Source organism: Mus musculus, chromosome 10 (assembly GCF_000001635.26).
Source record: "Mus musculus strain C57BL/6J chromosome 10, GRCm38.p6 C57BL/6J".
NCBI lineage: Eukaryota > Metazoa > Chordata > Mammalia > Rodentia > Muridae > Mus > Mus musculus.
The window spans coordinates 121377330-121402784 of record NC_000076.6 but is presented as its reverse complement, the minus strand read 5'-3'; the positions used below and the strand labels follow the sequence as shown (position 1 = coordinate 121402784).

The 25455-nt window shown below is 50.5% G+C and overlaps 1 protein-coding gene and 1 pseudogene across 2 annotated transcripts in view; both read right to left on the bottom strand.

Annotated features, from left to right (window-relative positions):
• Positions 1493-2072, bottom strand: Gm18730 (predicted gene, 18730; annotated as a pseudogene).
• Gns (glucosamine (N-acetyl)-6-sulfatase) overlaps positions 5531-25455 on the bottom strand; it is a 32165-nt gene continuing 12240 nt past the window's right edge. For both annotated transcript variants that reach the window (NM_029364.4, NM_001364695.1), the window contains exons 6-14: positions 24596-24763; positions 22585-22667; positions 21494-21612; positions 19342-19445; positions 14583-14684; positions 12054-12161; positions 11304-11414; positions 9944-10104; positions 5531-7737 (exon numbers count right to left, since the gene is read on the bottom strand). In NM_029364.4, coding sequence (NP_083640.1) covers positions 7659-7737; positions 9944-10104; positions 11304-11414; positions 12054-12161; positions 14583-14684; positions 19342-19445; positions 21494-21612; positions 22585-22667; positions 24596-24763 — 1035 coding nt within the window. In that variant the 3' untranslated portion in view covers positions 5531-7658. The remainder of the gene's footprint in view (positions 7738-9943; positions 10105-11303; positions 11415-12053; positions 12162-14582; positions 14685-19341; positions 19446-21493; positions 21613-22584; positions 22668-24595; positions 24764-25455) is intronic.

The window sequence follows — 25455 nt, the reverse complement described above, 5'->3', positions numbered from 1 at the left end:
TGTAGTTGTGTCCTCTTTGGGGAGAAGTTGAACGTTTACCATTGGCCGGCTTTGCTCTGCTGCAGGTACCTGTAATGAAAGAAGCCTTGGCTAACAGGAGGGACAAATCCTGAAGATTGCAGAATGAGCAGAGTGTAGCAGAAAACTGGATTTGGGGCCGAGGCAGAAGCTCAGTGGAGGAGCGGGGACTTAAGCTGTGGAAGGGTTCAGTCCTGGCAGCCCTCCTGTCTTAGTCTGGGTTTCTGTTGCTGTGAGAAAACACCAGACCAACAGGAACTTGGGGAGGAAAGGCTGTGCTTCATCTTCCAGGTCCTTGTCCAGCATCCCGAGAAGTCAGGACAGGAACTCACACAGGGCAGGAACCTGGAGGCAAGAGCTGATGCAGAGACCATGGAAGGGTGCTGCTTTCTGGCTTGCTCCTCATGGCTTGCTCAGCCTGCTGTCTTATACCATTCAGGACCACCCTCCTAGGGTTGACACCTCTTGATTTACTTATTATTTTTTATACACTCAGGACTGTGGTACCACCTACAGAGAGCTCACATCCATTATCAATCAAGAATACACCACGGGCTTTCCCACAGGTCATTCTGGTAGGGGCACTTTCTCAGTTGAGGCTCCCTCTTCCCAAATGACCCTAGCTTGTCTCAAGTCAAAACCATCCAACATTGCCCTTCTCAATCTGAACCCCCATCCCCACCTCTGACCCTTTTCAGACAGTTTTGCTATGGCCTAGAACTCACTACGCAGCCCAGCCTGACCCAGAACATCAGCAGTCGTCTTGCCTTGGCCTCTCAGTTGTGGGGATTACAGGTGTAGCATCATCAACCCCAACTTTATTCTTTTTTTTTTTAAATTTATTTATTACATGTAAGTACACTGTAGCTGTCTTCAGACACACCAGAAGAGGGCGTCAAGATCTCATTACAGATGGTTGTGAACCACCATGTGGTTGCTGGGATTTGAACTCTGGACCTTCGGAAGAGCAGTAGGGTACTCTTACCAACTGAGCCATCTCACCAGCCCCAACCCCAACTTTAAACCTGGATCTTTGAAGTCCTGGTTTGTTTGTTTCTCTTTTCTTTTCTTTTCTTTTCTTTTCTTTTCTTTTCTTTTCTTTTCTTTCTCCCTTTCTCCCTTTCTTTCTTTCTTTCTTTCTTTCTTTCTTTCTTTCTTTCTTTCTTTCTTTCTTTCTTTCTTTCTCTCTCTCTCTCTCTCTCTCTCTCTCTCTCTCTCTCTCTTTCTTTCTTTCCTACCGAGAATGGCTCTTTATTTTCGGAGCAGAGGTTGGAGCTGGCCACAGTGGGCCTACAGTCCCCATCCTCTCGTGTCCAAGAGGCCAGCCTCGGTACCTCCAGCTTCAGTGCGAGGAGAGGAGTATTTCCCCCCAAGGAGGGCTGGAGAACAGCCACAGAGGGCTTTCTGTAGGGCCTACAGGAGGCAAGACTTTAGGACAGGTCCAAGGGCAGGCTTCCTTCCCGTCACAGCCTTCGAGCCTTCAAGCCTTCCGGGGTCAGCAGCCATTGTGTGGGACAGGGGTGTTGTCTGTGACTGAGATCACTTCCTGACCTCCCCCTGCCCCCGCTCCGGTCAGTCCTTTGGTGGCAGACCAATGTCCTGGTCCTATGTCTTTCACTATGACTCTGCCGTGGGTCACTCCCTTTCCTGTGGCCTTTGCTGCTGCAGCTTTTCTGGATGGTGATGGGTAGAAGTCACAGGATGCAACTTTCCAGAGGGCGGCATCCACTTTTTTTTTTTTAATGCATCTGAGCACACTGTAGCTGTCTTCAGACACACCAGAAGAGGGCATCGGATCTCATTACAAAAATGGTTGTGAGCCACCATGTGGTGGCTGGGAATTGAACTCAGGACCGTCTCTCCAGCCCCTGGATCCACTTTTAACCCTCACCTGAAGTGACTTGAGCCACTTCCTTTTCAGTACTCTGCCTGGCAGCTGAGTCTTCTAACCTCTGGGCTCTGGTGTGGATATTCTTAGCTGGGGCAATGGCCACAGGCCTGGTCATCCCAGGTCCAGCCCAGGACTGCAGGAGCCACAACCCCGAAATCCTGACTTCTATCTTTAGTATTTTACTAAGTAGCTTTGTGAGCCTTGAAAAATTCAGCTGAAGGGGGTCAGGGGGTGGGAATCTGTTCCATGAGTTTTGCTGTTTTGAGACAGGTACTCACCATGTAACTCTGGAGGGCCTACCCATTGAGACTATAGACCAGGCTGGCCTCAAACACACAGAGATCCACTTGCTTCAGCCTCCCAAATGCCAGGATTAAAGGTGTGCACTACCATATCTGACCCTGACATGAGATTTAAAGGTTAAAAATATATAGGTGCTTTCTATTTCTCTTAACCGTTGAGCCATCCCTCCAGCCCCTGCTTTCTATTTCTTTATGCTCTGGGAACCTATTACCTTCAGTTAGTTGTAGGCCAAGAGGATGGACACACATACACACACACACACACACACACACACACACACACACAGAGAGAGAGAGAGAGAGAGAGAGAGAGAGAGAGAGAGAGAGAGGGAGGGAGAGGGAGAGCGAGCTAAAGTGAGCAGCTTGGGTCTCACAGGGAGGAAGGGGGCTCAGACAGACAATTTTTTGTTAACTAGTCTCCTGCAGCCCAAGCTGACTTCAGTCTCAGCCCCTAGCCAAGCCTGGCTGGGAGCCCTGACCCCCGTGTCCCACCTCCAGCACTGGGATTATCAGGACGCACTGCCTAGCTCTACTGTCTTCCCTTTAAGTTCCAACTTAGAACTCTCCTAAGCTCTGGTACTGTAAAAGTTGGTGCTCATATTTCATACCCCCCACCTGTGTGCACATGTGCGTGTTTGCTGTGGGTACTGTGTGTGCACATGCATGTGGAGGCCTGAAGCTGACATTGGGAGCTTCATCCACTACTTGGTTGAGGCAGGGTCTCCCAGTTGAGCAGCATTTACTGATACTGCTAGTCTCATTAGCTAGCCCGTCCCAGGATTTCTGCCCCCACACCCATGCAGCTCTTAGGGATCCAGTCTCATTCCACACACTGTGCTTGTCCAAGGGCCATCTCCAGACCTTTGGTGGATGTTGCAGAGGGTCTTGCTATGTAGCCAACACTGGCCTTGACTGAGTCACCCTGAGTGGGTGAACACCCTGAATGGCAGCATTGAGCTGCCACACCTGGTCCCACTTTAAAAAAAAAAAGATTATTTTATTTATATGAGTACACTGTAAACACACCAGAAGAGGGCATCAGATCCCATTATAGATGGTTGTGAGCCACCATGTGGTTTTGAACTCAGGACCTCTGGAAGAGCAGTCAGTGCTATTAACCCCTGAGCCATCTCTCCAGCCCGTAGTCCCACTTCTTAATCTCATCTAATTACAGTGAGTCCTAAGCCACCAGGAGACCTCAGTACAGGGTTTTCCAACTTGGGTCCTGTGAATTTTGTGGCTCATGGACTAGACTTCATTGTCTCCATATGACCTGCCTGGAAGAAAGGAGGGGAAACAAAGACCTTGCAGGGAATCTGGCTCCAAGGGCAGGTACCATCAAGTCTTTCTTCTCTGGTAGTCTGTGTTGACTGCTGTTGGCTGCTGGGGAGATAGAACTTAATTTCCTGGTTCCTAAAGGACGATTTGCTTTCTGTTTAGGACTAGGCATCCCCTCAAGTCTGACCCAAGCTGATATTACGTATGCTCTAGCTTCCAGGAACTGTCCTCTCACCTGGACATGCAGGCACAGTTGGCCCACATGTGCATGTGTGCAGGCAAATAAGCGCACGCGCTCGAGGCACACACACACACCTGCACACACACATATACCCCTAGGTGATTAGAACATATAAAAGCATTGTGCTCATCTTCATGACCTACTATACACACCCTTCACCTCAAACGCCGGGTTACAAAACAGCTCTTCTGACCACATCACAGCAGTTGTGGATGGCTGCTCTGGCTTCTAGACTCCATTGGGTAGGGCAAGGAATGCATCCGACCAACCAGGCGACCAGCTGCTTAGCCAGCTGAGAGGTGTTGGGTAAGCACCAACTCTGGCCTCCCCAATCACAAGGCCCCGACTAGTTTATGAGAGTCATTTCTTAGGACTGTTGGCAGATGAGCAATTTCTATGGATGAGGAGGTCAGTCTTCCTCTGGAGCGAAGAGCAGGCTTGCTACAATACAGGTTGCTCCTACCGAGTGCTCCTCACTTGTAACAAACCCACCATATGTGGTCCCCTCGGGGTGGGAACAGGGGTTGGGGGAGGGACAGCGGGATGAGGGGGGACTGACAGGGGTTGTGCTACTTTCTAGCCAAAGCTCGGATCCAGAAGTGATCTCAGCCTTGTGGTAAACACACATTAATTCTTAAAGATTCTTATTTCTAACTAAGTGTCTATTTGTGTGACTTGGTTTGTGGGCACTGTACCTGTGGAGACCAGAAGACGAGGTTGGCTCTCCCGAGGCTGGAGTTACAGGTGGTTGTGAGCCATCTGGTGTAGGTGCTGGGAACCCAACCTGGAGTCCTCTCTCCAAGAGCAGTATGGGCTCTTAACCTCTGAACCATCTCTCCAGCCCCCAAATCAGCTTTTCCAGACAGTAATGTTAATTTTTCAATGCCTAACATCTCCTTGGTCTATGAAGCAACCATTGATGTCGGTGGCCGGCAATTTGTGGCCAATTTGTTTTCCTACATTGGAACAGAGCCGCACAGTTACGCACCAGGATTTGGACTCTCTCTGGAGCTGAAGAACCCTCACCACACTAAGTTTACGTGATGAAGGGGGTGGAACCCAGGGCCTTTTGCATATAACACAAGCACTTCTGAGCTGTAGCCCCAGCTCCTGGGCTATTTTTATGTTCTACCAGCAATGTAGCTGTGACAGAGACTATGTACGTAACCTGTATGCCTAGGATTGGATATTTAACCCTTTAACAAAGTTTGATGACTCCTGCAAAATGTAATTTTCCTTCTAGGGAAAGGGGCGACCACAGTAATACTGGCAAGGGTGAGTTAGTCTGTCTTCTTACAAGTCGCTCAAAGAAGCTGTAAGTCACTTATCAGCGGGTTTCTTTTTTAAAAAGTTTATGAATATTTATGTGTGTGTGCAGGAGGCTGTGGGGGTCAGAAGAGGCACCTGATCTTCTGAGCTGGAGTTACAGATGGCTGCTAGCTACCATGTAGGGGCTGGGAGCTGCATTGGGAGCGGGGGGGGGGGGGGGGGTGTCCTTTGCAAGAACAGGTGTTCTTAGTTACTGAGCCATCTTCCCAGGTCTCAGATGACTTGCAGGGACTGGTATCTAAGAGCTTTCTAGGCGGAGGGCGCACACGAGGAGGAGACGGTCCATTTTCACTAGGTTATTGGCTAACCTTGCAGCCGGAAGGTCTATCTCCGGGGGACAGTGCTGACCTGATCCTTTTATGTCAGCCCTGAATTTGGACCCTAGCACCACAAAACTACAGAACTCCACGAAGCAGCCACCTTCTTATACATTGTGAGAATCAACACCTGTGGACTAAAAACAAAGGACACATTGCCACTAGAACAGAAGTCAGTTTTAATTCATTGAGAAGTGCAGCAGTGAACAGGGTCCGTTGAAGGGCACTTTCTAAGGGAGCGGCTGAGATGACAGCTCCAGGCAGAGGAACTTCTACAACAGCTGATGAGAATTTACAAAGTCCATTGAGCGCAAAGTGCTGGTGAGCTAAAGAACCCAGGACACCCATCAGTCCCGCGGCCATCAGCTGATACCCCTTGCTTTGTCTTGAGGATTCTGGGCTGCCATCTTCCATTAGAAAACATAAGATAAAGATACCCCTACGTTTGAGAATACTTCCCACAGATGAAGGTGTAACTTCCATAGCCACTCTATTTTTACATAAAAACCCGGGCGCTGGCAATTCAGAAGGTGTTTGCAACAGTACCAACTTGTTGAACTCAAAGACACTCTAATGTGTACCCTACTTTGAAATTGTATCTGAGGGGCAGTTTTAAAACTGGAAATCTTATAAGGCGAAGTCCCTGCATTCCATGTTGGTTTTAATGGTTCTCCCTTTGAAGAGCACTGGTACACATATACCTGGCCTTCAAAGGAGATGTCAAAATGCTGAGTACAGAGAACAGGGCCGGCCTCCTGCAGTGCATCTCTTGTGGGTAGAGGCCATGCACGCTGCAGTCTGTTATAGAAGGTCTACTTGAATGTTTGCAGGAACGTTCCTTAACCAGGAGGTTCAGAGAGGATCTTGTGTCCCACAATCCTAATGTGTTACCTCCATCTGAGGGCCTCGAGGTAGGACACCTACTGCAGCCTACTGACTGTTACCACTCTGATGTCGCCTGCTTTCAGGAGCCGGCTATAAAACTGAAGACTCTAACATCTCAATCCCAGACCTGGTAGGAGCTGCCGACCTTTATTTGGGAACAACTGTGGTCAGCTTTCACTATTTCACTGGTCATGTTTAGAATCCAAGTGGGGGTGAATGAAGCCGGTATCCACATTCAATTCTGTAACTTTTAGTTTAAAACTTAAACTTTTCCCCCTCTAAAGTGGCCACGGCCGAGGTGTCCACTCTACTGCCTGCTGGCCTCTCAGTATCACCAAAGTTGCTGGGGTCACATGAGGTAAAGGAATAAACTCAATGGCTGTCCCCCCAACATGGCCTCTGGAATTCTCAAAGTGACTCATAGCTGTCTTACAAGTTAAAGCTGGGCAGAGGCTGTGTAAAGCTAAACCCGCTCACTGCCGACGACAGGCTGGAACCGAGTTTCGCCACTCCGTGCTGCCTCTGTGGACGTCAGGGTGGAACTGGACTTTAAGGAACAGAGTGCCGTCCAGGGCATCTGGGAAGCCGGCCAGGGGAATACTGACTGGAGCCCTAGTTAGTCAGGACTGGAAACTCGCACTTTTGTGAGATCAGGGAGTGGGGTGAGGCAGCCGGTCCTTCCCCTCCACCAGGAGACACTAAGATTTTCAATGACAATGACAGCTAACTGCAGCCAGGCAGGATGACTTGTGTGGCGCTGACACTTGAGAACCCTCCAGACAGGCACTTGTAAGTGCGGCCCTTCAGCGCACTGATCCAAGAGCTCAGGAAGCGCATCTGGCCCCCCCTGGTGCTCCTGGGCGCTCTCAGGTGGCTGGAGTCACTAAGAAGCTTCTTAGGGCAGAGCTTGGGCGACACGTCGCACATTAACCACACCACAGGGATGTCATGAATGTCCTTTCTCTACGTGTCCACAGACAGCAGCTCTTCTCGCAACTGTGTGAGTTTTGGTGAGGGGCTCGGTGTGAAATGCTATACAGTGCTTTTGATTTGGGGGCTAGCTAAAATACCAAAAGGTTTTATCTCTGCCCTAAAGTATTGCCATTATCAGAAGAGTTTTACAGATCCAGACTCGACCACGTGGGGACTCATATACTGTGCCCAGCCAAGATGAAGGGACAAGGAGAGGACAAAGACCTCAGGAGTGGTGGTTGTCATCTGAGGAGAAACAGGGTCAGCCACTTCTGACAGGGGCGGATTCACAGTACTGGAAGTCAGCTGACTGGATTATTTTTCAAACAAGACTTGAAAGAGCAAGGCCAGAGCTCCCGAGGCGTGGGCTCCCACTCCAACCACGGCACCGGAAAAGGCTGTGCAAGGATCCAACGCAGAGGCTGCTAGAGCGGATGCTTCGAGAACCTTCTCGTTCTGACGCTGCCGTGACTGTTGAACATGAGACGCAGGTCAAACCTGTACCTGAGGGAAGCAAAGGGAGGACGTCACGTGAATGCTCGCTAGCCATGTGACTTCAAAGGCATATCCTGCAGCAGAGAGCTGCCGGGAGGGACTGACACACCAAGCAGGGAGCTGTCACATAAATGTGGTTTCAGTAGCCGAGAGCATTTTCCATGCAAGCTGTGACCTGAGGAGAGCAACACGGTTAACTGCAAGAAGCAGGAGGGAGATTCCTTCAGAAAACAGCAGCAACAAAACATTACTACACAGCCTTGGCTGGCCTGGAAACTGCTACGCACCAGGCTGGCCTCAGACTCCCCAACCTGCTGCCTCAGGCTTCTGAGTGCTGGGAATAAAGGCAGGCAGGCAGGCTACGGGAGGTGAGCGAGTCTCAGGTATAAAGCATCCAGATGGAAGAGCTGACCCTCACTTAACCTCCACTCAAGCTCTGAGATCGCTTCTTCTTTTCTAGCCGCTGGCACTTTGGCGCACACACAAACACGGGTCTTAGATGTGTGCTTGAGCCAGGCTCATGAATTTAAACAACTCCAAGTTGTCTCTGGCCATCAAACAGAGAGGCATTCATGTAGAATGTATGGAACCCTCTCTGTAAGTGCTCCATGGGAACAGCTGAGAGTTTGTGGCTATAAAGAATCCAGACTGGCCAGAAATGGGCTTTCCATGAGCCGAGCAGAAACCTGGCAATGAATTTACACTCCTTCTGCCTGTGGGCCGATCTCTGCAGCAACACTTTTGTAAAGGGTCAGATGCTATGGTCAGGACTGTGGACCATCCAGCCACAGACACTGTACAACACACATGTGTGGCTGCGTTAAGAGCTTGTGCCTATAGGATCCAGTCCGATGACCCTACTGCAGAGGATCCTGGAAGGCCAAATGTTTGGCAGAAAAGAATATCCTGGGATGATAAATTAGAAACAAACTCAGTTGGTGTTTACGTACTTGGGCTAGCGATAGCACACATAACCAGCATCTCATCAGGGTTGACATAAACAAAACGCTGGAGAAACATGATGCGGGCAGCCAGTGAACCCCGGGCAAACTGTGTGTCTGATGATGACGACATGCATGCGCTGGGCTCTAGGGAGCCGACGACCGCTCCAGATGTCCAGGACAAGCAGGACAGCACCTGAAACCACCCTGCTCTGGCTGGCCAGTGCTCCAGCAGCTAAGCCAGCAGGGACTGCTGGCCATATGTCACAATCCCAGGGATTTCTCCACTCGCCTTTCAAGGGCTTAGTTACAGCTTTCAATTCCCGGAACCAGCCTAGAACTCACGGCTAGAAGCATTAAGTCCGTTTGGTTTGATACACACTGTGAGCTGACGTCTGCGCAGACACTGGGGAAGGTGAAGGCTGGATAAAGGACGTGACGGACCAGGCTTACGACATTCACTCCACTCAAACATTACTTGGTTTAAGCTAGACAGATCGACATGTATTGTCTTTTTACACAGTGGCCTAGCTATTTAAACGTTTTCCATTTTAGCAAGGCATGGTGGCTAACACCTTTAATCACAGCAACACTAGGGAGGAAGAGGTAGCCTGGTCTACATGACAAATTCCAGGACAGAGAGACCTGTCTCAAACCAATTTCTAGCTGGGGCCTGATCCGTGGGGTTGCCTTGGGGATGGAGGTGAGAGTTGCATGACCAGCATGACAGCCCTTTCTGACAGTGTGGACTCTGTGTTCCTGGCTGTGTGTGGACTACAGTGTGACAGTCCATGAGCCATTTCTCTACTCGTTCACAGCCTGAACTCCTGGGCAGTGGCAGGCAGTGTTCTGCAGCCCCAGCCCTGTAAGCAGATCCAGAGTGAGGCAGGCTGGGTAACACAGGTAAGCCACGTCAGTTACATTTGACACCCGTTTTCCTAAGTGTTTAATACTCTGAGAAATAAAGCAGTATGCTCTCAGACCGGGGCTAGGGTGGGCCAGAGCTATCCAGTGCCACCAAGCAGAACTCTGGGACAGGAAAGCAGGGCTGAGCTTGTAGTCACAGCAGCCACCAAAGGTACAGAGCCAAGTCCCAAACAGTTTATTTTCCCAACCAAACAAGCTGACACAGAGGGAACGCAGCATCCTCTCAATAGAGCAGAAGAACAAACACAGCTCAAAGCAGAAAGGAGCCCCTAGCTCCCCTCTGTCTTCAGAAGAGCCTGGCCTCTCAAGACGAGGCAGTGGCAGAGTCACTGAGGAAAGACACTTACCCAGGGTCAAAGACCCCTGGAGTGCGACAGGTCGGCCCAGAACAGGACTGCAGCATCATCAGACGATAGTTCATCTTTCCCAAAAGCTCAGGGTCTATACTCTTGGCAATGTTGGTGATCTGGTCTGGATCTGCAGTGATATTGTAGACTTCGACAAATACCTAGAGGCAAGAAAGGAAGGAGGGAAGAAGAGAGCGAAGGTTATATTGAGAGAATCCTCCTGCGGCAATTATTTCTAAATGGAAATGGAAGGAGGAGAGGAAAAGCCAAGGCCTGTCCATCATGTGGTCTAAGGCTCCCAGACCACACGTGATCACATGCCGTCTGTGTCAGGGTGCACTTGTGTTAGACACACAGCCCCATGCTGATCTGCAGCTACCTGTCTACCCCATATCTTCAGGAAAGTGACTCATGACCCTTTAGAGTGGCAGTTCACAACTGGTGTTACCCAGGGGTCACATGAGACCATTGGAAACCACACATACACATTACGACTCCTAACAGTAGCAAAATTACAGTCATGAAGAAGCAATAAAATAATTGCATGGTTGGGGGTCACCATACCATGAGAACTGTATTAAAGACTCGCAGCATTAGGAAGGAGGAGGACCACTGTCCTCAGGCTGAGCACAGGTGAGCTCTCGATGGCCTGGCCTCAGCAACAAGACAGCTCTGCAGCTACTCCGCGGGGAGCGCTGGAGGCCATATGTTTTCCTCAGAATCCTAACACTTAAGCAACAGGATGGAGTGAGAAGCATCCTGGCTTGTGGTACACCAGTCATCCCCTATTTTAAGAAGTAGTCTGGGATGGTTTGCACAGGCAGAAGGCCTCATTTACACAGCGGACATCAGCACTTTCTGCAGCACGCTGTTCTCCAAACAGAAGGCCAGGACACGGAGGTAAAGGGTGGCTCTAAGGGCTTTAAGCCTCAGCCCTCAGACTAACACACACATACAGGAAGACAGGACACGCTGCGCACCTGCGGACACTGCCTCCCTGCGTCCACAGAAGCCTTCAGATGACCCACGTGTGTCAGTGAGGCTCAAGCCCCACCTTCTCCCAGGACGGCCCTCCTGGGTAAGTCAGAGGCTGGCCAGCTCCTCTCTCTGCACACGCCAAGCACCTCACTGTTAGCCCTATTACCAGGCCAACTGAGTGGAGGTGGTGAGTGGAGAGGACTCCATTGAGAAAACTCAGAATGAAGCTGCCCGCATGAGCCTGACTTGCTGCCACAGGAGACCTGGGGGAGTGCAGAGAAGAAACAGGCCTTCCCTGGGTAGAGCTCTGGCTTCATCTTTTGCCACCAAGCCTAAACAAGAGGTGTGGTGTGGGAGGGGTGTTCAGGCACACGGTCCTTACCTCCTGGTCGTCGAACTCGCAGTACTGGAGGTTCCACAATGATGACAGTGTCCGCACGCAGGCGTAGGTATTGTTGTACGCGTCTTCACACACACAGTCCGGGAAACATTGCTGGAGGGACAGTTTACAAGTTAATGAGGATTGTTCTGACACAGCATCAGCATCTCAGGTGGCAATGCTGGCACAGGCTGGCAGAAGGCAGACCCCGGGAAAGAGACACACTCTGAAGGACTGTCTGACTGCCCCGTGCGCTTGGCACTACAGAGGAGCAGACTCCACGGTCTCCACAGGCTCTGCTAGCCCACAGGTGGTTGTGCTGTGCCCTTTAAACACTCCGAGTTTAAACAAAATGAAACAGCTTGACTGTAATTCCCTGCTGGCCTGGGACTCAGAAGTCCCCTGCCCCTGCTCTCCGAGAGATCAGATGTGGGTGCAGCACACTGGGCTGGGTCCTTTACTCGGAACCTTTGCTGTCAGGAGAACCAAGGCTCTGTCCCCAAAGCCAGGTCAGCATGGCTGCTGTCACCTCTGTGGCCTGCCTGGCTGCCACAGTGATAGCACAGCCACGGGGACAAACCCCATCTCTCCTGCTATTAGGAGATGGAGAAGCTGGCGGGTGTGGGCGTGTCTATGTAACTGGGAGAGCCTGATGCCAGCAGCGTCACTCACTCAGGTCCCTCAGGTGACCGAGCTGTCTAAATAGCACCTGCCTTGCGGTAAGGAAGCTGTGATCAAAGACAAGCTACTCACAGACACTCCAGGACTCAAAGAAGGGCAGGTCGGGTCGGTGACATTCCGGCCTTCTCCTTGATATTCCACCAGCACGTCTGACCTCCAGGTTAAGTTTCTGTCTCCTTTCTAGAAAGAAGAGCAGATGTGGGGGTCCCGTGAGGCACGGACTGATAAGTGACCACCAGTTCTCACCGCGCTGCCTGAGGGCCTTAGACAGCTGTAACAAAGGGAATGGGAAGGCCGGATGTGTAGGAAAGTCACTAATGTCGTTTCTGGTGCTTACGGTCTTCAGAGCAACAGTCTGGTGCCTGGAATGCTTTACTGTCCCTTTAAGGGCGGTATGTGAAGCGGGAGGGGATGAAAGCCAAGGCGGTGCAGGTGGCTCCAGGTCAAGGTGGGAGAACACACGGGGGCCTAGCCTGGCAGACGCTCTGCGTGCCCTGGGCAGCAGGACACACACACACACACACACACACAGAGGCTGTGCTGGGGTGTGGGGTTGAGGCCTTGAGATGACGTACAACCCATACAATCACGTTCAGTCTCTGCACATGTTGTCTGTGTGGAGAAAGGAGACAGCACTGGAAACAAACATCTGAGACAGGGACATACACTCTGGCCTCTAGGACAGGAGCAAGCTAGGGTTTAAAAGCCTGGGTGGGTTGTGAACCACAGCATCTAAGAGGAGGAAGCAGGAACAGACTGGGGGGGAGAGCCAGGGCCTAAACCTCAGCAGGCCACAAGCAGCAGGCAAGCCGGGCCAGGGGCATCTGCAGCACCAGCTGCTCGGGAGGCTGAGGCACAAGGCAGGACAACAGGCAGGAGGTGGGCAGAGAGAGGGTGGTCTTGAGTGAGAGGGGGCAAGGCCGCTTCAGACATCAGCCAAGGACAGAGGAAGGCCGAAGGCAGGCAGACTAGAAGGGACCCTTCTGTCAGTCTAACATCTTCCTTGGCAGCTGGGTGCCGCACACGTGACACCAGCCGTCTCGTGTCCTAGGGTTGTCTTTCTGGTGCTAGTGGCTGATGCGGGGTTTCACACGCACACTGGTGCACAGGAAGCTGAGCAGCACCACTCCCAGGCTGGCTCTCTCAGTGTGCTGCTACATCAGCTCTGAATCACAGGTCTTAGCAAGCCCACAGGCCTCTGTGGTGTCAAGCTGAGGACATGTAGTGGGGAATGGGAGCGAGCTTATACAAGGCCTTGAATGTCAAGACAGGGGAAGCCCTACCCTGTGCATTTCTGTTCTGCACATACACTTGGCGTCCAGGGTAGATGACTCCACAGAGGTAAAGGGTTATAGGCTGCCTGAGGGCGGGGAAGAGATGGCGGAGGGGTGACCAATGATCTGGGATGGCGGGATGCTCTGGAATTAGGTTGTGATGGCCCAACACCAGAAACGACCGAACTGTCTGCTCTCATGCACCACATGGAATTGTCTGCTCTCGCACTGTGTGGCACACGAAGGAAGCTGACAGAAGAGAGCCTCACCTTACTAACAAGTAAATGCAAAATGGAGACCAAATACTGCTCTTCACTCACTGGGCCAGCTTGTACTAACTAAACCGACAGTTTACACAGGATGAAGGGAATTCTCATCGTGGTGAGCGTGCAGGTCACTGGGGACACGTGTGTGAAGGCAGCAAACAGGACAGAACTAGGCCACCAAAGACATCCCTTCCTGGGAAGAGTCGGGCAACCAGGTCACCATGCCTTTAGGTAATGGGAGCCCGGAACAATATGGATCCAGCTTGGAAACAATACTGAATCTTAAAAAGTGCCCAGAGAGAGATCTAGTCCAGTATCGTGCCTGTGTGCATGGCCCCTCCCCGTGTGTGTGTGCATGTGTGTGTGTGTGTGTGAATGTGTGTGTGTGAAGGTTCAAAGCAAGACCCTAACTGTCTAAGGTAACATCGATAACTACCAATGGGAGGGTGTCCTTGGGGATGAGGAGACGCACCAACGTGGTTAACACTCACCTTTCAATGTTTCTCCTCCTTCCTCTTCTCCCCCTCTCCTCCCGTCTTTGGTACCGGACACCAAGCCCAAGGCCTCTGCATGCTATGCAATGCTGCCTGTAGCTGCGTCCGTAGCTAACACTCAGGTGAGTAAATGGGTCTGTCGGTTGGCTATCTGCCTGTGCGAGCAGTCTCTGTCCCCCAGACGTCGGCAACAGTGGCTATCAGTCTTAGTCCTCACCACTCTGCCAGCAGCACAGGCATCTCTCTGACTGACTCTAAGGTAATCTTTGCACAGTGACCCGGGCGATCCCTGAGCCTTACAGAAGGTTCCTCACTGCTCTCTCCCTGGACGGCAACCTCTACGCTCTCAGACCCATTTTTTTTTCCCCCCCTGGGAGGAGAGGGGAAGAGAATACAGAGGCTGAAGGTGACACGTGGTCCAGTCAGACTTTTCCTTTGGGGAACTGCTTCCCAGCACAAGGCCAGAGACAATCCTGCTCTCTGCCTCTCAGATTTAGTAGCTTGTCAATGTCCACCTGGCATTAACTCCGGAGCTCGGCGCAGGGTTGGCTGTGGCTTTAAACTCACCAGAATGGGCAGCAGGGACATCCCATCCATCTGTGTCTTGTTCAGGTCATAGCCAGCGAGGTCCAGGATGGTGGGACCCAAGTCGATGTTTGAGACCAGCATCTGCGTGAGTGAAGCAAACTGTCTGAGGCCGGGCTGTCTCATGCTCCTCTAACCCAAGAAACACTAAGCCACCCACCAGGAGCCTGGCACCGTCGCCTCCGGAAAACCTGCTCTCCCGCCCAGGGCCAGACTCCAACTACAACTCAGGACATGTTCTAGAACTCACTAGGTAGACCAGGCTGTCCCCCACCCACAAACAAACCAAGGAAGATGAGTTCATGCTATAGTCTTCAAAGTGACAGTACTACTACTACTACTCTGTCCCCAATTAATTTTAAACAGGGTGTGCCATGTAGCCCAGGCTATTCTCAAACTCATGATCCTCCTTCTTCAGACGTCTCAATGCTGGGAATACAGGTGTGTTCCACCTGCCTGGTCTTGCAATAGGCTGTGAAGGCTGCAGAAAAGCTACTCCAACTGGTCAACATGTTTCCTTAAATAGCACAAACCCTGCTTTACCGAAAACACTCTAGGGCCTGGGTGCTGGTCACTAAGCCTCAATCCTGGGTCCCACACAGTGGAAGGAGAGAACCAACCAGTCCCCACAAGTTGTCCTATGACATGCACACCATGACACATGCGTGTGTGCACACATACAAATAAAAAAAATCTATAGCTATATATCTATATTAAAACAAGCATTCTAGAAACCAGAAACAAAAGTCTTACATTTTTACCTCAACATATTCTCCTGGTTTAGAAGGTGGTTTTCCTTCTGTGATCAACACTTCTGAGCTCCTAAAGCTGCATGGCTCCATTTCAACCCAGTGGGGCTATGTCAGTGTTCATGTAAAAACCTTTACATTGTGTGTGTGTGCACAAGTGTATGTGTGTGTCAGCCAGAGTACGTCAGGTGTACAGAGCCTCTCTCTCACGGGCCTGGCTTACTGATCACCAGCCTCAGAGAGCCTCTGGCTGCTTGTGCTGGAGTCACAGGCTTTTTTCAAGTGCATTCTGAGGAACAAACTCGGGTCCTCACACTTACGTGGCAGCTTAGCCTACAGGGTGAGCCCCAGGCCAGAGAGCCCTTGTCTAAGAAACCGAGCTGAGAAGCCAGGCATGAGGGCTCAGGCCTTTTATCCCAGCACTTGGGAGGCTCTCTGGGGGACAGACACCAGCCTGGTCTACATTGTGAGCTGCAGGACAGTCAGGGCAGGACAGCCAGGGAGACATAGTGAGACCCCGTCTGGCCCCCCAACACCCCCCCCCCCGAAAAAAAACCCAAACCAACCAAACAAACAAAAAAACAAAAACAAAAGACCTCGGTGACCAGCTCCCGAGGAACATTAACTAAGGCTGTCCTCTGGCTCATGTGTTACACACAAAATATGTCTTTGAAATTGGAGAAGACAGCCATTTTAGGCAGCCAAACAGAGATCGAAAAAAAAATATCAAGTAACTGTCATTTTTAATTTAAGACCACATTGGAAGGCCTGTATGACAGACAGGAGCAGAGCATTGTGGGTCGGGGCTCAGGTTTCCGGGTGGCTGGGAGAGCCCTGATACACAACCTGGCTCTGAATCTATTAGTGCCTCTCGGCAGCTGTCGTGGGTTGCCATTCCATGGAGACACTTCAGGAAGCAGCAGTCCTTATGTCACTGAAAGTGTACTGGAGCTGTCTCCAGAGATTACCCAGACACCCCCCTCCCCCCCAGACACGGGTCGGCTTCCTTCTTTCAAGGCCCTGGGGGGGTGCGGGGTGAACCGAGCAGCTTGGTTCACAGTTGGTGTCTGGGTGTGACAAGGAAGAGATCACCATAGGAGAAACACGAGCCCCGAGAGTCCAGGAGGTGTGCGGAGGAGCCTGTGTCATTGGTACTGGGAGTCAAAGCAGGGTACAAGATAAGTTGTATGAGCTAAAGCAGTAAGAGCCCAGAATGGAAATGGTGATTGTTAGTCTCACCAAAACTCTCTTCAAATACCAGCGCTGCAGGATGGGAGACGCTGTTTAATAGCCTTTTGCTCAGTGGCTAAGGCTGACAATTCCAGTACAAATCAAATCACTAAGATGGCTTAAGAACGACAAACATGCAGGGCGATGGCTTCAAAATCTGCCCACATTATGTAAGGAGACTAGAGACCTGATGTAGTTACAGATTGTGAGCAGAAAAGTCAAGTGGGAATTGTCTACCTTGGTCTCACACAGGCTTCTGATAAGCTGTGCAAACAAGGTGAGTCCTCTCAGACACTAAAGCCAACCAAGGAGGGGCTGCGTAAGGCACGGCATACAGCACCCCACAAGGCACCCTAAGCAGGGCTGCTACAAGCAAGTCACAGAACACCCCAGAAGGCTCCAAAGAGTCCATTTGCCAAGAGCTCTGAGCACTTGAGAGGTCCAGCACCAGCAAAGGCTGAGCTGCTGTGGGTGGGTCTGCCTTAGCTTCCGTAGCTAGGAAGGAGCCGGGGTATCACACTTAGGTAGAGATGAAGCGGCTGGAGAGGTGGCTCAATGGCTAAGGGCACTGGCTGATCTTCCAGTGAACCTGAGTTCAGTTCCAAGCACCCATATTGGGTGGCTCACAGGCACCTCTACCTATAGTTCTAGGGCAGTGGCTCTCAAGCTTCCTAATGCTGTGACCTTTCAATACTGTTTGTCAAGTTGTGGTGATCCCCGCCCCCACCATAAAAATATTTCATTGCTACTTCATAACTGTAATTTTGCTGCTGTTATGAATCGTAATGTAAAATATCTGGTATTTAGGATATCTGATATATGACCCAAAGGGGCCATAACCTACAAGTTGAGAACCATTGCAGAGGACTTGATAGCCGTTCTGGCCTCTGTGGGATGAATGAGGAATGGTGGAGGAGAACTCTATCCCCAGGTATCTCACATAAGGAAGCATTGCTTCCTCCCCAATCCAGCCTGGCACCAAAAAGTCGGCTGCAACACTATCACGGCAAGTAAGAATTCCCTCCCCTGACAACTGTCAGGCCTCACTCCTTGTTTGACTTTATAAGGATTTTCCCCTCAGACCCTGTCTCTCCTGAGTATGCAGATGAAGTATCTTCCGATACCCCTGTCCTGGCCAATTGGACAGGCCCCACATGCTTTCCCCAGAGAGCCTGCTTAGAGAGGTGAGGCCTCTGACCTTCCCGCTTGCGTGGCACGAGTCAGCGGCGGAGAAGACGGAACGGTCTGTTCTTCCCGCAGCTGGTGGACACAGTCACTCCGCTTCCTTTCAGTTTCTTTCTGACAGAACATGATGTCCCAGGTGCCATGCTTCTCAGAAGGGCACCACCTACCTACTAATATGGACTTTGCACTCAGATCAAAAGCCAACCTCGGTAAGACACACTTAAGATCTGCTGACCTCCCAGCTGGCCTGTTGAGAAAGTGCCGAGACTTGTAGGACAGGTAGGAAGGCCGTTCTACCTTTCTGGGGACAGTTTAACAGTGAAGCACCAAGAAGCTGAAATAGGAAGCAGGGAAAGGTGGGGAAGGAGGAGTACTGGTGCCCTCCACCAACCACAGACAGCCCAGAGCACCCACTACCCGGATGTCTGGGCCATCTTGCGGCTTTAAATGCAATTATGTGTGTGTTGCTTTTCTCTGGTCTCAGAGCTTAGGTGATGATGCAAAATCAGGAGGAGAGAAGACATAGCCGGGGTTGCCTACTGTCACCTCCTGACCACTAGGGAAAAGTGTTTAGGATCAGGCGGCCAGCGCCTCTATGAACAAAGTGCTTCAACGAGACAGGCTGGGAAAGACTGAACCAATGGCAGCGACAGAAGATGCTGCACATCACGTGACAGAAGGGGACAGAAGGGGACGTAAGGGAGGGGACATCCCTAGATACTCCTCGCTCCCGATGTGTAGACTCAGGAACTTGGGAAATAAAATCCTACAAGTTCAGGAAATGCTAAGATTCATAAACTACTCCCTTTAAGGTTTAAATAAACAAGCATCAGCAGGTGGAAGAGAGCAGATTCTCGGTGGAGCCGTCTGCTTTCTGGAGAGAGCCCCAGTGAACTGTCTCATGAACCAACACCCATCTGTGAGCCAACATGAATGAAGGATGACTACTGATATCAAAGAGAAAACACTTTCTTAACCAATGAAAATTAGGGAACCTAGCCGGGCAGTGGTGGCACACGCCTTTAATCCCGGCACTTGGGAGGCAGAGGCAGGCAGATTTCTGAGTTCAAGGCCAGCCTGGTCTACAGAGTGAGTTCCAGGACAGCCAGGGCTACACAGAGAAACCCTGTCTCGAAAACCAAAATATAAAATAAAATAAAATAAAATAAAAACAAAAACAAAAAACTAGAGAACCCTTTTTTCTTTTTGTTCTTGAGTTCGTACCTTGGGCCCCTACATGTATTCATGTACAGGTGCATGTATACACACATGCACGTACCTGCCTACATTCATTCCCAGAACATACATGCACTCACATGAAAACTGGTGAGAAACCCCACACAATTTCACACAGTGATTCTGATGAGAGTCACCAGTGCTGGAAGTAAATTTTGAAATGAATGAGGTGGCAGTGGAAATTCACAGAGGGCAGTGGACGGTTGCAGGACAAACAGGCCACTCTTCCCAAGGTCCACACAGGCAGAAGAGCATATGGCCCGCCTTCCTCGCCAAGAGGGACAGCCACGTTCTCAAGCCACACGCTCCACACACAGGATCAGGTGCGGTCGGGCACCTACCTTGCTGGTCTGGTTTGGTTTGATGCCGGGCCCTCGAACCAACAGTGGAACTTTGATATCAAACTCATACAGCTGCCGTTTGTCTATTGGCAAAGAGAACTGCCCTGCAAGAAAACACAGAGTCAAGAGAACTGCCCTGCAACAAAACACAGTCAGCACCTCTGTGTGTGTGTGTGTAATGTATGGCACATGTGTGCACGCCCTAGGAGGTGCAGGAGATGCTGGATCTCCTGGAGCTGGAGGGATGGGCAGCCTTGAGGCCCCTGACGTGGGTGCTGGGCACTGACCTCAGGTCCTCTGGAAGCATTCAGTCTCCTTAAGCACGAGCCATCTCTAGCGCCTTAATTCTAGGTTTATCACAGAGAGCTTACGCTTGCCTCGGTTTCTTTTCAACACAGGACAGAAAAAAAAGAGTTTGCCAGATAAATAACTAAAAAGAACCTGTTCTAAACACGACAAATTGAGAATAGTGTCTGGGAAGGGATGAAAGACAAATACACACTCATTTATGTAGACGAGGCCAGACCTGGGCGAATGTCATCACTGCCAAATAAGGGAGGAACATTCCCTGTCCCCTGAGCACTGCAGTGCAGGGCCGCGGAACGAGGAAAGACCTTCCCGCGGAACCCACAGACCACAATAAGGACAGAGCGAGGTGTCAGCGGTTGGCAAGTTCAGTCTGAGGAGAGTTTTAGCAACAGCCTGCAAAGGGAATGGCAATGACAGGGTCACAGGAAGGGGCCACCCTGTGACCCACCCATCAACACTGGCACCCCTAGTGAGCCAGCCACACGGTGGGCCTCATAACCTGAGCTGGTTGAGATAGCTCTGCATCACTGAGGCAGACTTCTGGCCTGAAGGTACGACTGCGTCAGGCCTCAGCTCTCATTACCAGGCTACAGGAAATACTGAGTGGGAATGAGCACGCAAGGCCTCACAAGACAAGCAGCCAAGCCGGGATAAGAAGTGCTGCAAAGGAAGAGCACTTTCCTCAGCCATCAGCAAGCAACACCAAGGCTTAGAGGCCTCCAAATTCCAGGCCTTATCTGCTTGATAGATTAGATGGGCCCGGGACCATCTGTGCACTCCTAAGTGCCGGGAGCTGCTTCAAAGCTTTTAGAGAAGCAGCCGGATCCCATGGGACCCCAGGATCCCAAGACTCTGGAGGTCAAGGCAGCAGGAATACGAGGTTAAGGCCAACCTAAGAGATGAAGCGAGACCCTGCTCAAACACCCACCCACGGCTGGGGTTGTAGTCAGCGGTAGCGCCCTTGCCGGGCGTGCACAAGAAGCTCAGTCTAAATGTCGTCTGCAGATCCCACCTGCCTTCCCTATCCCGCCACACACACACACACACACACACACACACACACAGAAAAACACGAGGAAGGAGGGAAGGACTCTGCAGCTGAAACCTTGAGTGGGAAGACAGGAAGGAGGTTTTTATTAGTTCTCTCTGCCATGCAGAGGCAGGATCTACACTGACCAGACTGGCCTCAGACTCCTGGACTCAAGCAATCCCTCTGCCTCAGCCTTCTCAGTAAGTAATACAACAGCACACACCATCACCCTACCTACACCCCCACACACACCAGTTTCCACGCTGCCTGTTAAGATACCCACACTATAACGTAACAGACGCTGTGTCAGTCAGTCTGTCTGTCCTAGTGAGAGCAAGCCTAGTGTTAACTCAAGAGCAAATGTGTACACACAGAAAACAGAAAACATGTCTGTAGCTATCGGGGTCCAGGCTAGAAGGCTGGAAGTCAAAGGCATGGAGTTCACTCACACTGCAGTTTTCAAAAGCCAGAAGCACTCTCCAAATCACAAGATTAATGATAAAACTGTGATTGCAGGAAAACTTCGTTTCCCCGTCTACAGCAACACATTCCCTAAGTTCCACTCACCCTACAGATGCGAGATCGTCTCGCTTTCCCACGCTGTCTCTAACTTGGTAAACGATTCTGCACTCCTGCCTGAGACCAGCTGGCCTAGCATCTCCCACAGCGCATACAGAAGCCTGGCTTCTTGTGTGGAAATGCTTTCTACCCGAGGAGTCCCGAGGATGAGCCCCTCGGCCTGGCGGGTGCGCAGCTGTAAAGCGCTAGCTGCTACAGCGAGGGCGTGACAGCGCTCACCCCGCCTGCCCTCACCTGTGTGGTAGCCGTTGTCTGAGGTATAGAAGATATACGTGTTGTCCAGCTCTCCGGTCGAGTCCAGTCTCTTCACCAGTTTCTCCACAAGGTCGTCAACTGAGAGCAGGGTTTGCCACCTGGAGGACACAGGTGGAAGGCCCGTCAGGGGCAACGGCCACACAGAAACGCTCATCCCAGGAAAGCAAACAGCTAATGCTCAACCCGGTCCCCCAGGCTCCACCACTGAGCATCCCAGAACACAGTAAGTCCTTCAGAACGGAAAGATGGTAATTCAGTATAGATTACTACAGATTGGTTCAGATAAGTCTGTGCTACAATCTTGTTAAAATAGTCCAAATACTAGGCACTGGCCTAAGGTAAGAGGCCAAAGCTTGTCTTGCCCATCGCCTGTTTTTATAAAGTTTTATTGGCACACAGCAATATTTCCATATTGTCTAAGGCTGCCGTTGTTTTGGGACACACGGCCTGCAGTCTTAGAACATTTACTTTATTATTATCTGGTGCTACAAAAAAAATGTTTACTGACTTCTGGTCCAAATTCAATATACTCTAAAAGAAAGTAGTGAACTTTTAAAAATCGATATATCATATCTTGCAAACTCCAAACATCAAGTTTAAACACGTTGCTCAATATTTGGGCTGATTTTTTTAAAAGACTTATATATTTATTATATGTAAGTACACTGTAGCAGTCTTCAGACACACAAGAAGAGGGCATCCGATCTCATTACAGATGGTTGTAAGCCTTTGTGTAATTGCTGGAGTTTGAACTCAGGAACTCCAGAAGAGCAGTCAGTGCTCTTAACTGCTGAGCCATCTCTCCATGGGCTGATTTTTATATAACCTTTTCTTTAAGCATGGGGAAAAATGTCAAGCAAATAGTTCCAGTTTGTCATATTCTTTACCAGGTCTTAACATGGATGGTTTAGTCAGGCTTGGGGTCCAAAGGTACCTCATGCCCATGAACATAAAGGCGTGTCTGCATGCCTGTGAGGCCCAATGACAGTGACCCAGAGCGTCCCTCCTGCTGGCCCACCTCCCTGTCTGCTCTCAGAGCCCCACACTGAGAACAGAGTGTCTGCACTCACCTCCTCCTGAAGGCGTCATCTAAGAACCGTATTGACGAGTTCGTCATGGGAGTCTTGGCTTGCCTGATTAGCCAGTGCTTGTTCTAAGATTCAGAAGAAACAAACGTTAACAGCAAGTCACCATGGTCACACTAGGAGATTCCTAGGGTCGGTAAGACAAAGGATCACTCACACTTTATCAAGATGCCTAGAAGCTGTTGAAGCCATGTTAAGACTAGGTCAGGTTGCCTCTTCCTCCTGAGCTGCTACAGCAGCCTGGCAGCCTCTCAGATGAACTCCACCACTCCACAGCCTTCCGCTGGGAGGCACCAGGACACTCTTGTGAGTGTCCCCTGCTAACGTGAGGTTCATCTGGTAACTGATCCTATGGCAACTATGGCTACAAACGGGCAAGTGCTAACTTACCTCTCTCTACATTCTGCCTGTAAGGCCCTACTATCCATGGATCTGTCAACTCAAGAGACTGATATCCCTGGGGAAAATCCTGTACTTGAATTTAAAACTTTAAGTTCTGCAGAGACTGGAATGGCAGAGGCCGTAAGCTCGGTCCCCAGCACCCACATGGGTCAGTTCACAACCACCTGTAACTCCAGTTCTGGGGGAACTGGGCCCTCTCCTGGCCTCCTTGGGTACTGCACCACATAAACAAACCCACCCCAAAGGCAGACACATGCATGAACGCTTAAAAATAAAAATGAAATCTTAAAAAAAAAAAATAACAAAACCCCTTCAGGTCCAGTTCTGGAGGGCCCTTTTATTTACATAAAAGCCACATTTTAGTAACAGAAGGACCCTCAGATGCCATCAGCATTCACAATGAAACTGCATTTCTCCAACCGTTTTTTGGTTAAGAGGCTTCAGAAATTCCATCTTGAATCCCCTGTTGATGGAGGCGCACATCAGCTCGTGCGTGACTGGAACTACTGCACTCAGTAATATTGACATACTAAAATGCTTCTAGTACCTCTTTTTGGAACACAAAATTGAGGCCAGTCCACTAGCTTAAAGTCAGCTTCTCAACCTAACTTAACAAGCACACGCCTGAGCCGTGGCCCAGGGTGCAGATGTTTCTCTATATTTCAATCATTACCACAATCAAAGGCTTCAGACCTCTGCCTCCTTATGGAGGACAGCAGGAGGGACAGCATCTGGCTCATCTCACAGGGAGAAACTCACGCTCCTGCTCTGACTTTAAGACTCCTTCTGTATCGCTACAAGCACCGCGACTTCTAGGTAAGACTCAGGCAGTGGCGATCTCCTTATACGCTCAGCCAAGGGAGGCTTAAGTTACTGCCTGAGGAATGCTTTGAGGAGACAGGCTCGGTAGCACAGATCTCTGACCCCAGCAATTAGGAGGCAAAGGCACAGTCGCCGTGAGGTTGAGGCCAGTGTGGTCTACACAGAGAGACAGTGTCTCACCAAACCCACAGTTTGGGAGACAGTGAGCAGAAGGAGAGAATGGTGTGTGGCAATGTTTCCGTTGCTGAAAATATGACTTCTGTTGGAGGGAGAAAGAACCTTCAGATGTGGACTGAAGTTTCAGGAAATATTCTGGCAGGATTCTCCCAGGAATCTGGGCACCCAGTACCTTGGGTAGAATGAAGAAAGGGGAGTGGCATATTAGGTAAATTTAAGGGACAAACGCTGTTAACTACCTGCACACTGAATGTGCCTCCTCAGGGGAGAATCACCCAAGGCCGCTGCAAGTGTGAATGTCCTTGAGACTTGCCTTAGCTACTTCTGGGATAGAGGAGGCAGGAGACATGCTAACGGCCAACCAGGAGCCCAGGAGCCATAGTGCCTTTCCATTCCTAGGGATCTCTTCTAGCTGCTCACAGGATGTGTGGTAGGGACTTGATCTGTACCTTTAAGAACATGTCTACAATCTGTTATACTGGGGACAGGTGCAGCAGTCCCTCCAGGCTCAAAGGAGCCCGTTTCCAAGGCTTGACGCTTCCTGACTGGCTGGATACAGTGGGAACGACTCACTTCGAGGATCAGAGGAACCTACCGTCCCGTGGATGTTGAAGTTCTTGTTTCTTGGTGCGATGACATTCTGGAAAGCCTTCTGGTACTGCGGAGCAGCCGTCCACGGTGAGTGGGGCGCTGGAGTGGAGATCATCATGAAGAATGGCTCAGAGTTGGACTTGTAGTCCAGGAAGTCCAGGGAGAGGTTGGCCTGACACACACAGAGAGCTGTCATCTCCTAGGCCTGCCTAGCAACCGTCCTAGCAACCGTGCATCCAATGGGGAGGTTTCTCTTGGTAGACAGAGAGAGCAGGTGGGGTCAGTGTGGATACTAATCTCTTTCATTTCATGGTCATGTGCAGCACACTGCTGCTATAACACATCTGGTGTGGAGCTTGAGAAGTCTACCAAGGAGAGCAACTGAGACCTTAACCTATAAGACCCAGAGACTATGTTCCGCCAAAAATGTGGAATAGTAAACTGTCCACTTTAGTATTAATTTATAGCAATGATGCCTTAAAGAATGGTAGGAGGGGGCTGGTGGAATAGTAAACTGTCCACTTTAGTATTAATTTATAGCAATGATGCCTTAAAGAATGGTAGGAGGGGGCTGGAGAGATGGCTCAGCGGTTAAGAGCACTGACTGCTCTTCCGAAGGTTCTGAGTTCAAATCCCAGCAACCACATGGTGGCTCACAACCATCCGTATGAGATCTGACACCCTCTTCTGGTGCTGTCTGAAGACAGCTACAGTGTACTTAGATATAATAATAAATAAATCTTTAAAAAAAAAAAAGAATGGTAGGAGGGGCCAGTGGGAGGGTTCGTCAGGTAAAGTTGCCCCCCCCACCAAACCCAATGAGCTGTGTCCCCTCTCCCTGGCTCAGGCATGCTCGGTCAAGCT